The sequence below is a fragment of the Bubalus bubalis genome, chromosome 12 (genome assembly GCF_019923935.1).
Source record: "Bubalus bubalis isolate 160015118507 breed Murrah chromosome 12, NDDB_SH_1, whole genome shotgun sequence".
Lineage (NCBI taxonomy): Eukaryota > Metazoa > Chordata > Mammalia > Artiodactyla > Bovidae > Bubalus > Bubalus bubalis.
In genome coordinates, this window is record NC_059168.1 from 87377812 (window position 1) to 87390911 (window position 13100).

The window sequence follows — 13100 nt, forward strand, 5'->3', positions numbered from 1 at the left end:
TCAAACCATCACACATTACCTTTCCTTAAAAGGGACATAAGACATTCCGACCCTGCTGCCAGGAGCAGATCTGAAGTTCCTGAAGGAGCTGCATACATGCCTAGAAGTAGAATCAGTAACAGCAGTTTATTCAGCAGTGTGAGAATAATGGACAAATTTGGTGGTGATTTAGCAGTATTCAAGGTGCTGGGATAAAGGCCAGTTGCCATCGAAAGTGGACAGGCTACCCCAGAGAAATGAACGTATTTTATTTAAGCAACAGAAGTAGAGTCAGGCATTACAAAAGGCTGAATGTCAACAGACAGAGGCTGTCAGTGGACGGGTGTGAGGGCCTCGTACAGTCTCTGGGCTGCCAATTCCACCATTTCTCGGAGGGACTCGTCATCTTCACTGCCTTCTTCACATTCTACAGTCTGAAAGCGAGAGCACAGACATGCCTTTTAACGCAAGTGTCTAGAATTATTATATGCAAGGTAAACTAATGCTCTTTAAAAACAACTGGTTCCCAAGGGGGTGTGGCCTTGATTATTAAAAGCCAGAATGGCTGCACTGCACACCTGTGCGCCTGCACCTGGATGCAGATTCCCAATGGCATGATGACTGGGTCTAACGAGAGGCTAACTTGGGAGGAATAAAAGAATAAAAGGAAAGCTGAGAGAAATGTTTACTTCATAAGCCTGTGTTTTGATCCAGCAAATGATACTCCAAGGAATTTAGTCTATGCGACACAAATTACTGAAACACTGAGCAAACCATAGATGTGGTCATCTACTCAACATCTGGTATTAAATTTGATCTACATTCACTCATCATCTCCTGTGCCTGCGTGCTCAGTCACGTCCAACTCTTTGTGAGTCCATGGACTGTATCCTGCAGGCTCCTCTGTCCATGGGATTTCCTGGGCAAGAATAGTGGAGTGGGTTGCCGTTTCCTCCTCCAGGGGATCTTCCTGACCCAGGGGAAACCACGTTTCCTGCACTGGCAGGTGGATTCTTTACCACTGTACCATCTGGGAAGCCCAGTCATCTCCCAATTACTTCTTAACTACAAAGTACTATACTGTTTAAAAGAATTTTTGTCATACAATAAATATCCCTCATGTAAAAATTTAGCAATGAAAACACCCTTAATTCTATGACCTACTGATAACTACTTTTAACCTTTCAGTATATAATCTTCTAGACTTCTGGCTATACACATATTCCTTTAAAACAAAAATGGGATAATTCATCATACTTGCTATCTTATAACTTTCCCCTCCCACTCAATAATGTAAATGGGGGACTTTGCACATTAATAAATCATTCCTAGTGGCTGTACATATAGTATCATCATAAGGGTATAACACACATATTATTTTTTCAGTTGTTTTATTTATTAGATCCTACTCTTGGAAATGTAGGTCTCTTGCAGTTTTTCTATGTTATAATCAATGCTAAAATAGACATCCTTTTATAGATACTTTTGTTCACTTGCCTAATTATCTTCTTTGGTTAAATCCAGGAAGTGGAATTGTGGATAAAAGTATTTATTTTTTGAAGACTTTCAATGCAGATCACCAAACCACCCTGCAGAAAGAATGTGCCACCCAACTTCTAGCCTCTTCCTTGTCCAAAATAGCTCTGGAAGTCACTGTTCCCCTCTTCTTTCACTGTCACTGGGTCATAGCACCCTTTTTAATTCGTGCCAATATAAGCACAGAAACAGTGACGTCTCATGCTTTAAATGTGTATTTCCTTTAATTATTAGTGGATCTGATTTGAACGTTTGTTTCATAGGTTTACTAGCTCTCAATATTTCTTCTCTAGGTTCTTAGCTTTTTTTCCCTTCTTATTGAGGTAAAATAAATCTAGTGTTTTCTCAAAACATCTAAATAGTCAAAGTATATACAGAAGAAATACCAAAGGTGTTATTTGTTTAGAACTGTTTTAATCTTCAAAAACAACTCCACAAGGAGGATGTACTTATTCATTTCTGCCTGTGACATAATCCTGAAAGATCTGCTGGGTGTGGTGGGAGGTGGTCCTACACTCTCGAAGCCCATTGTTTGGAAAAATCACTTGGATCTTGCTGCCAAGAGAAGAGCAACTTCTCTGAAAAATCTGGAGTCAACTGGACGCCACACTAGAGAAATGCTGAGGTTAAGGCACATTATTCAAATAGAAAACAGTGGAATGATAAAGACAAGGGAAATGTGTGCTACGCAGCAACGTGCAAAAAATGCTTATGACAAAAGAGAAATAAAAAGGACACAAAACTTGTAACACAAACATAATTTTTAAAATGTAGGAAAAAACTGGAAGGAAATGCCAAAATGTAAGAGATTTTTGCTTTCACTTTTTTCCCCCAAATGTCTTGAAATGTGGAAATGAACAGCTACATACCCGTGTCTCCAAATTTATGTTAGCAGTTTTTCCATCCACTGTGACACTAAGAATAGAACCATCTTTTACACTAACACAGTCTTCTCCAAATATGTCCCTTAAAATAAACAAAGATGTGCTATTAGTGGAAAATGCTTTACAAATATGTAGAGTACAGTTTTATATATTTGGGGGAAAATAATATTGGAAATAGCCTATAGTTGTGAAGTGGAATACTTATACCTATCCCCCAAAAGCTAAAGTGTCAGTTGCTCAGTCGTGTCTGACTCTGTTGTGACCACATGGACTATAGCCCGCCAGGCTCCTCTGTCCATGGAATACTCCAGGCAAGAATACTTGAGTGAGTTGCCATTTCCTACTCCAGGGGATCTTCCCCATCCAGGGATCAAACCCAGGTCTCATGCATTGCAGACAGAGTCTTTACTGTCAGCCACAGCATTTATCCCCATCTACCCCTGAGATTTATTTACTTTCATATATTTTATTAATTTTACAAGACAGGTGAAATACACAGCTATCATTTATTAAGAATGCTCCATTCAGCAGGCACTGTGTTAGGTACTTTATATACATTATCTTAATGTGTACATATTTTGGTAAGGGGGCTTCCCTGGTGGCTCAGCTGGTAAAGAATCCGCCTGCAATGCAGGAGACCTGGGTTTGATCCCTGGGTTGGGAAGATCCCCTGGAGAAGGGAAAGGCTACCCACTCCAGTGTTCTGGCCTGGAGAATTCCATGCACTGTATAGTCCATGGGGTCTCAAAGAGTCGGACACGACTGAGCAACTTTCACTTTCACTTCATTTTGGTAAGGAGCCCCTTCCAGACAGGAGGGAAACAAGACACCGATTTACTTAAAGCCCCAAGGCTATGAAGCGCTGGAGTAGTCTTCAAATCCAAGCACCCCAGTCCACTGGCTCTCTGGGCCTTTAGATCAATTCCAAAGGCCTCCTGTGAGTTACACTCAGCAGTGGCTGGGGTATTTAGTTGGAAAGAAGCAGTTCAAGGCACTTTACTGATAGAAAACAGTCACCCAGACCAGTTCGGTGGCCTCGTCTGAGCCTCACAGCCAGGCAGCGATGGCACTGGCACTGAGCCCCTCCCTCCTGCGTCACTACCCGGCTGAGCAGGAATCACGCAGCACTTACTGGAGCATGATCTCCAGCCTCTTGCTGTAAACGTGCATTTCTAATTTTTTAGAAACCTTCTGTACTGCACCTGGGGAAAAAAAGGAATGGTAGGTTCAATGTCCATATTCCTGGTTAGGATAATTTCCAAATCAACAATCAGAAGATAGTTGCTGAGAAACCAAAATGGTTAATTGGAATCCTTTAAGTGACAAATGTACATAGAGCATCTATTTGTGGAGGGAAATTGAGAAAAATGTGTAGCTTTCGTATGTGTCCTCAGAGTGGGGGGACTCAAAATAAATGGCAGATAGGGCTGAACATGCATGCTGGTACAGATACAGCTGCTGTTTCCAGACCTAGACTGAGGTGTCATCAGGTTAAGAAACAAAACAGGAGCAAATGCTATCAATGAAGAATAACAGTGTTTCACAGAAGGTGCTTCTAGAATGGAGCTGGCATGTGAGGCTTCCTGGAATATTTCAAGCACAGCTTCCTCCCCAGGAACACAAAGGCCCACCGTACACGTGTACCTTAACATGTGTTATACTGAATTATGTGTAAAATACAATCAAACTATAAAGAAATGATACAAAGATATTTTCATGGGCATTTTCTTTGATTAAAAAATGCTCCATAGCAAAGAAAACAAAATTACTGCAAAACTGCCCCCAATGGAAATTCCATTTTGTTAACAAGTTTTACTAGACATGAATATAGCAGCATATTTTCATATTAGAAATGTTGGCTCAACTCAGCAATATTCTGAAATTTCTGATTGTTTTTAAGAGGACTATTACTAAAGAGATTTTTATCTTCCTGTTAATTGCAACCACATTTTTACAGCACGAATGGAGAATCAGGATAAAAAGTAAGTAAAATATTAGTAATATACACTGTTATTCATATATCTTGAATTATAGGAATGAAATAATAAAGAGACTTCAAGTTCTTGAGGACTGTTTTATGCTTTTTATTTCACAGAACCATGGGATAAATGAAAGAATTGAAAAAAATGAAGTAATTCTGTACCTTTCCTTATTTTTGGGTTTGACTGAACTTCTAGTATCACAGTTGTGACTGTATCTGCATACATATCATTGGAAGGATTTGCCAACCACTGCAAGGAAAGAGGCAGAGTTAGTGGGGTCCAGCCCAGCCATGCTCACAAACTGTAATCACCAGCACCCATCCACAGACTGTACGTGGGGGACTACTGCTTCTAGCATTTCACTGAAATCAACTGACTCATTATTTACTGAAATTAACTAATAATGTTGACTTCTCTAGTTTTTTTTTAAACAACAGTAAAATGTTTTATACCAAGTAGGTGCTTTGTGGTGAGTGTCTTATACGCATCCTCTCATTTAACTCACATCTTCATCATAAAGGAATAAATTGACTCAAAAGTAATTTGTGTAAGATAACATAAACAGTAATTAATTGCTAGTTTTGGGATTCAAACTTAAATTGCTAGTCTCTATATTTTAGTAGCACAGCCAGTTTCATCTTTAAAGATTTACTCTATCTCTCATATGAAGCCTAAGGTCCTCTGTCACTGTCCTATGCCCAGTGCTCTAGAAGAGTCTTCCCTGTCTGCCAGGTTAGGTGAGATCCCCACCCCGCCTCTTATCATTCTCTCTCCAAAGAGTACTTTTATAAGCAATAAGAGTCACTTGAAGATCTACCTTGAAGATCTTCTTTGGCATGTTAATTCTAGGAAATAAAAAAATGCAATCTCTTAATAGTATTTAGTAGCAAGAGCTAAATTAATGTCTCTAATAACTTCTCCCCTTTCTTAGATATGCTTTATATGACTATATTATTTTATGTAACTTCATGTTATAGATAACTATTTCTCTTGACAGTTTTTCAGTTACTTTTAACCTTATAAACACAATTCAAACTTAAATCAGAGAACTGCAGTGGGAATAGCATGGACGGATCTTTTTCTGTTTGTTTAAACAGTAATATGTATAAACAGAATAGTAGACCACAGAGCTGGGAAATTTACAGTCTGCCGTGAGGCAAAGAAACAGACAAGGTATCTTCCTGGATCATTCAGTTCCAGGCCTCACTGAAGAAAATCCTTCTTTAAATAGATGCCAACCTATGAAAGGGCTTCCCTGGTGGCTCAGACGGTGAAGAATCTGCCTGCAATGTGGGAGACCTGGGTTCGATCCCTAGGTTGGGAAGATCCCTGGAGAAGGGCATGGTAACCCACTCCAGTATTCTGGCCTGGAGAATTCCATGGACTGTACAGTCAATGGGGTCACACAGAGTTGGACACGACTGAGTGACCTTCACAACCTATGAAAATCAACCATCAGAGTCATTTGGTGTGTGGGTCCTAAATTCTACCAATATGAATTTAAGATTATAACAGTGGGAACCACATTTACCTAAATTAATCATTTCCAGCCTTTGTGGATTTGGGTCATTTTAATGTTGCAGGATTCCACCCTCTTAAGAAGAACTGCATGACAAGTTTGTTTGCTTTAAAGTAACAAGTATATTTTTATCTTGAGAATTTTAAGATCTTTTAATATTACTGAAGACATTCTAGGATACCACAAAATCAGTTAACACTTATTCATATGAGAGGCTTTGGCTCATTACCCACACTAAATACTAAGTCTTAATTTATTACTAGTGTCTATGCTATTGTAACTATATAGAAAATGCCTACCTATGCTATATTTAAAGCTGATCTTGCAAAGAAAAATATACACATATATATTTTCCAACAATTTTTTTCCTGATTGGGAAGAACCCAATTTTCTCTACAATTACACGTGAACTCAAAACATTTCTCCCTCCTTGTTTAGGTAAATGATCTCATCTTACTTCTAATACCACCATTCCTGGTTCCTGTATTACAGTAATATTTTTAAACACTTTCAAAGCAGGCTTTTCTTGAATTTCTAATTCTTCCACATCACCTGAAAAAAAAAGAAACTGTAAGATGTATATAATTTTTTGAGGGGGGCGATACAAGGCGGGGAAATGGGAGATATAAACTACTGGGTATAAGATAGGCTCAAGGATGTGTTGCACAACATGAGGAAGACAGCCAGTATTTTGTAATAACTATAAATGGAAAGCAACCTTTAAAAATTGTGTAAACATAAAAAATTTTGGAAAAAAGCCATAATAAAAAATTAAAAATAATCTTCTATAGCATAATTATTTAGTTATAGAGTTAGCTGAAATAAGATGGTACAATGAAAAAAATTTAATAACTCATGTGTATAGACAGACTTTAAATAGTTAAGTAGATTTTATACAAATTGCTAATAGCAACCGAAAGAGATCAACAAATGTCTTATATTACAAAAATTCACATAACTAGATACAATTTACCTTGAACATTAAACATGTTATCAATTGCAAACTGATGACTGTCAAACATCTATGTCTGTACAAGAGATTCAGCAACTAGCATCTTAATATTTAACATGAACCGTCACTTCTACCTTCTGTCTTACAGGTTTTAATAGTTCTACAGGGAAATTCCATTGTCTAAGATAAAGCTTTTCTGGTCTTCCCAGTAACCTTTTAATTAAGGGTTAATTCAGACATATTTTGAGCTTCCCTGGTGGCTCAGATGGTAATCCCTGGTGGCTCAGATGGTAAAGTATCTGCCTGCAAGGCAGGAAACCCAGGTTCAATCCCTGGGTCTGGAAGATCCCCTAGAGAAGGGAATGGCAAGCCACTCCAGTATTCTTGCCTGGAGAATCCCATGGACAGAGGACCCTGGTGGTCTATAGTCCATGGGTTGTAAAGAGTTGGATACAACTAAGTAACCCTTATCCAAAATGGAGTGGAAATGATAATAATAGTATCTCTTCATAAGGCTGTTGTAGGTATACAATGTGTGAAGCATCTAGAATCATCCTGAGCACATAATATGTCCTTTATAAGTATTTTCTACCTTTCTTTTAATAAGTGTCCAACAGATGGTTTGTAAGGAGAAGGCGATGGCACCCCACTCCAGTGCTCTTGCCTGGAAAATCCCATGGATGGAGGAGCCTGGTGGGCTGCAGTCCATGGGGTTGCTAAGAGTCGGACATGACTGAGCAACTTCACTTTTCAAGCAACTGACACTTAACACTTTCAGACATATTTTATTAACTTCCTGTGTTATTTTCTAACATGAGGTTCTGAGGTTAAAAAAAAAAAGATGTTCTTTCTAATGGTTTATCTTTTAGCAGTACTGTACTATATCAATTACAAAGAACATGTTAATAGAAAGTATAACTTCGTAATTTAAAGCTCTTGTTTATCAGATAGAGCCCACATTTTTAGTCTTTGACCTTCATGATATTCATACACAAAAGTCTCTAATTCAAAATGGTCTAATATGAAAACAGAAGAGGTTACTCTTTACTGACCTTTGGGCAGTGGTCATGCACTCTTAAAAAACCTGCTCTATGGATCTGTACTGATGGAACCATAAAAATTACTTTCATTGAATGAAGAAAAGACATTATAAAATTTAGGTATACTAGGTATAAAAATTATGTTAACTGAAGTAGATTTTAAATACAAGAAGCAAAAACTACTAACAATTTTAGAATTTTATGTGGATCAAGAATAAGAGATATTATGGGATTTTAAAAATGTTTATCAGTCTATTTTTAAAATTTCACCTAAAGGTGATAACATGACCAGGTGAAGTACAAATAAAATTTGTGCAATTCTGACACAATTATCAAAATTAACATCCTTTCCTAGATATCAGATCAGATCAGATCAGTCGCTCAGTCGTGTCCGACTCTTTGCGGCCCCATGAATCACAGCACACCAGGCCGCCCTATCCATCACCAACTCCCGGAGTTCACTCAGACTCATGTCCATCGAGTCAGTGATGCCATCCAGCCATCTCATCCTCTGTCGTCCCCTTCTCCTCCGTCCCCCAATCCCTCCCAGCATTAGGGTCTTTTCCAATGAGTCATCTCTTCCCATGAGGTGGCCAAAGTATTGGAGTTTCAGCTTCAGCATCATTCCTTCAAAGAAATCCCAGGGCTGATCTCCTTCAGAATGGACTGGCTGGATCTCCTTGCAGTCCAAGGGACTCTCAAGAGTCTTCTCCAACACCACAGTTCAAAAGCATCAATTCTTCAGCGCTCAGCCTTCTTCATAGTCCAACTCTCACATCCATACATGACCACAAGAAAAACCATAGCCTTGACTAGACGGACCTTTGTTGGCAAAAGTAATGTCTCTGCTTTTCAATATGCTATCTAGGTTGGTCATAACTTACCTTTCAAGGAGTAAGCGTCTTTTAATTTCATGGCTGCAGTCACCATCTGCAGTGATTTTGGAGCCCAGAAAATAAAGCCTGCCCCTGTTTCCACTGTTTCCCCATCTATTTCCCATGAAGTGATGGGACTGGATGCCGTGATCTTCGTTTTCTGAATGTTGAGCTTTAAGCCAACTTTTTCACTCTCCTCTTTCACTTTCATCAAGAGGCTTTTGAGTTCCTCTTCACTCTCTGCCATAAGGGTGGTGTCATCTGCATATCTGAGGTTATTGATATTTCTCCCGGCAATCTTGATTCCAGCTTGTGCTTCTTCCAGTCCAGCGTTTCTCATGATGTACTCTGCATAGAAGTTAAATAAGCAGGATGACAATATACAGCCTTGATGTACTCCTTTTCCTATTTGGAACCAGTCTGTTGTTCCATGTCCAGTTCTAACTGTTGCTTCCTGACCTGCATACAGGCTTCTCAAGAGGCAGGTCAGGTGGTCTGGTATTCCCATCTCTTGAAGAATTTTCCACAGTTTGTTGTGATCCACACTAGTCAAAGGCTTTGGCATAGTCAATAAAGCAGAAATAGACGTTTTTCTGGAACTCTCTTGCTTTTTCCATGATCCAGCAGATGTTGGCAATTTGGTCTCTGGTTCCTCTGCCTCTTCTAAAACCAGCTTGAACATCAGGAAGTTCACGATTCACATACTGCTGAAGCCTGGCTTGGAGAATTTTGAGCATTACTTTACTAGCGTGTGAGATGAGTGCAATTGTGCGGTAGTCTGAGCATTCTTTGGCATTGCCTTTCTTTGGGATTGGAATGAAAACTGACCTTTTCCAGTCCTGTGGCCACTGCTGAGTTTTCCAAATGTGCTGGCATATTGAGTGCAGCACTTTCACAGCATCATCTTTCAGGATTTGAAATAGCTCAACTGGAATTCTATCACCTCCACTAGCTTTCTTCGTAGTGATGCTTCCTAAGGCCCACTTGACTTCACATTCCAGGATGTCTGGCTCTAGGTCAGTGATCACACCATCGTGATTATCTGGGTCATGAAGATCTTTTTTCTACAGTTTGTCTGTGTATTCTTGCCATCTCTTCTTAATATCTTCTGCTTCTGTTAGGTCCATACCATTTCTCTCCTTTATCGAGCCCATCTTTGCATGAAATGTTCCTTTGGTATCTCTGATTTTCTTGAAGAGGTCTCTAGTCTTTCCCATTCTGTTGTTTTCCTCTATTTCTTTGCACTGATCGCTGAAGAAGGCTTTCTTATCTCTTCTTGCTATTCTTTGGAACTCTGCATTCAGATGTTTATATCTTTCCTTTTCTCCTTTGCTTTTCGCTTCTCTTTTCACAGCTATTTGTAAGGCCTCCCTAGACAGCCATTTTGCTTTTTTGCATTTCTTTTCCATGGGGATGGTCTTGATCCCTGTCTCCTATACAATGTCACGAACCTCATTCCATAGCTCATCAGGCACTCTATCAGATCTCGGCCCTTAAATCTATTTCTCACTTCCACTGTATAATCAAATCCATAATCATAAGGGATTTGATTTAGGTCATACCTGAATGGTCTAGTGGTTTTCCCTACTTTCTTCAATTTAAGTCTGAATTTGGCAATAAGGAGTTCATGGTCTGAGCCACAGGTCAGCTCCTGGTCTTGTTTTTGCTGACTGTATAGAGCTTGTCCATCTTTGGCTGCAAAGAATATAATCAATCTGATTTCGGTGTTGACCATATGGTGATGTCCATGTATAGAGTCTTCTCTTGTGTTGTTGGAAGAGGGTGTTTGTTATGACCAGTGCATTTTCTTGGCAAAACTCTATTAGTCTTTGCCCTGCTTCATTCCGTACTCCAAGTTCACAGGTGGCCTAAGCAGAGTGAGGAGCTGGTAGCATCGCCGCTGGGTAGGCCACTGTGTGGGTGCTGGCGCTCTTTGGCTGGATCTAAAGCACCGCCACCCCACGAGCCAAGCACCCAGAGCTTCCTTTGCTGCCCTCAGAGCCACCCGCAGCTCCCAGAGACTGCAGGAACACCGTGGGCAACATCTGTTTGTTGCTTTCAAAAAATTATAGCACTGTGCAGTGTACTTCCCTCTTGGAATAGGAGAAACCACTTTATCAGCCCATCATGACAATATCAACTGTTTTTTCATCTGCAGATGTCACACACACTAAATCTTAAAACGTGCTGTCTTTGCAAAGATGTGACTTCTTTCTTATTGGTACAGTATTGGCTTCCTAGATATATACTCATGCAAAAAACAGAAAAGAATTAAGTGAATGTCAATAAATACACACCTGTCAATTTCTGTAGCTGGTAATAGAGCAAATTAAAAGGACCAGTATATGGAATGGCTTGGGTCTGTTTTACAGTGCTCATGGCCAAGTCAGTATAATCTGGAGAGGAAATTAAAATAAATATGCTGTAAAAAACAATACTAGTTCCACAAAACACAATTTGCAAACACAGATCAGGAGTAAAGGAAAGAGAAGTAAAAGCAAAGTAAGCGAGAACACGTTTTTCAAGATAACAAGGTGCTTCACAATTGGTTCCTATTCTACATCCTCCCCCTTACCCCCTCCCCTCACCCAACCCCCACCCCCTACTCCCCTCACCCGGACCCCCACCCCAGCCAACAGTTAACTTGTGCTCCAGAAGGCACTCTCATTTCCCCAAACACATCAGGTCACTAAACATCTCCAAGCCAGTAGGCCAGCTGTGTTCTGCCATCTTTTCTGGTTAGCAATCCTTCACCTCCTGCATAAAAGCAACCTGGTTTACAAAGCTTTTCCTAACTCTTCTAGGCCCATTGTCTCCTCACATGCTCATGCACTCTGTAGGTCCTGGGTCAATACTGTGATTAGCTCTTCACAAGGTGCTTTCCCTTAACAGAGAGCTATTCGAGGCCTGGGATTGTGTGTTTTAATACATCTCTAGTCTTCCAGTACCTGGCACAATGTCTGGCATAGAGTAAGACCTCACCAATTGTTAATGGAACAAGTTATATTTCTACTGTGTGATGGTCTGAAAGCTGACAGTTGGCTCATCTAACAGCTGCACCCTCAACATCACTGTTATTTCTTATTCCTTGCTAAATCATTTTCATTAGTGTCATATAAATAAAATTGAGCACAGTTATTTACTTGAAGATAATACCATAGTTGGTGCTTCCCAAGTGGTGCTAGTGGTAAAGAATACATTGCCTGCCAATGCAGGAGGTGTAAGAGATGCAGGTTTGCTCCCTGGGTTGGGAAGATCCCCTGGAGATGGGCATGGCAACCCACTCCAGTATTCTTCCCTAAAGAATCTCATGGACAGAGGAGCCTGCTGGGCTACCATCCATAGGGTTGAAAGAGTCAGACATGACTGAAGTGACTTAGCACGCATGCACAAACACCATAGTTACTGCACAAGTAAGGACAGCTTAGCATTTGCACGGGCTTAAACACAAGGCTCAGCCAGCAACTTAACACTGAAGGTCATACAAATCAAAAAGTTTATGTGGAGAGTCTAACATCATTTCAGGAAATGAAAGCACCAGTACTTCATGTGAAATGTAGAAGACAGGCTTAAGAAGCGTCAGCAGTAGCTAACTGGTCTTACAGAAGAGCTTATGTTTCCAATTGAGCCCTCTGCAGTGGAAGCAGGAAGTCTTAACCACTGAATCACCAGGGAAGTCCCAGATTTTTTTAATCTACTAAAATCAAATTACATTCGACATTTAATAGTATACTTACTGGAGAGGTCACAAGGAGAAAGTATGTGATAATTAAAGTTTCTTTTAACAAGTATTCCTGAGACCCGCTGGCCCTGTTCTGGTTTTTTGTCTGCTAAAAAGCCCATGACCTATTTTAAAAAAAGAAGAAAAAGAGCCCAAAACAATTTGAAGAGAACAGAATCTTGTGAAACACAATTAAAAATTCAGGGACTCAATCATAATGATGACCATTTGAGCCTTTCCATTAAACTATCCCCTGGAAAGTTCTGTGAACAGTGAGATTCAGGAGTCAGTACAACCATTGGCTCTACTTTGCAAAAAAAGCCTTACATCCTAATTTCTGCAAATTTTCCTCAATTTGACTGCAAGAAATGATACTTATCAAATGGCTTCCTGGAATTTGGCTCATGTACTAAAAGAATTCTGTCAAGCTGCTCATTAACACGCTTGATATTTAAAGCTTCAGACAAATCACGAAAAAGCTCCCGTTAGTGGTATCTTAAAAGACTTTTGATGAACAGGAGGTAAAAATGCAGGCTTCTTACAGCATCCCACTAAAATTTCAGGTGAAGATTTTTTTTCTCAACCATTTCTTTTTTAAATTGTGAAAAATCT

At 39.7% G+C, this 13100-nt stretch overlaps 1 protein-coding gene across 4 annotated transcripts in view; it reads right to left on the reverse strand.

Annotated features, from left to right (window-relative positions):
- Positions 1-231: 231 nt before the first annotated feature.
- Positions 232-13100, reverse strand: part of CPSF3 (cleavage and polyadenylation specific factor 3) — a 33463-nt gene continuing 20594 nt past the window's right edge. For all 4 annotated transcript variants that reach the window (XM_006073788.4, XM_006073789.4, XM_025261578.3 and 1 more), the window contains 7 exons: positions 12505-12613; positions 11065-11163; positions 6358-6452; positions 4543-4630; positions 3532-3601; positions 2385-2481; positions 232-413 (listed from right to left, as the gene is read on the reverse strand). In XM_006073788.4, the coding sequence (XP_006073850.1) occupies positions 312-413; positions 2385-2481; positions 3532-3601; positions 4543-4630; positions 6358-6452; positions 11065-11163; positions 12505-12613 (660 nt within the window). In that variant the 3' untranslated portion in view covers positions 232-311. The remainder of the gene's footprint in view (positions 414-2384; positions 2482-3531; positions 3602-4542; positions 4631-6357; positions 6453-11064; positions 11164-12504; positions 12614-13100) is intronic.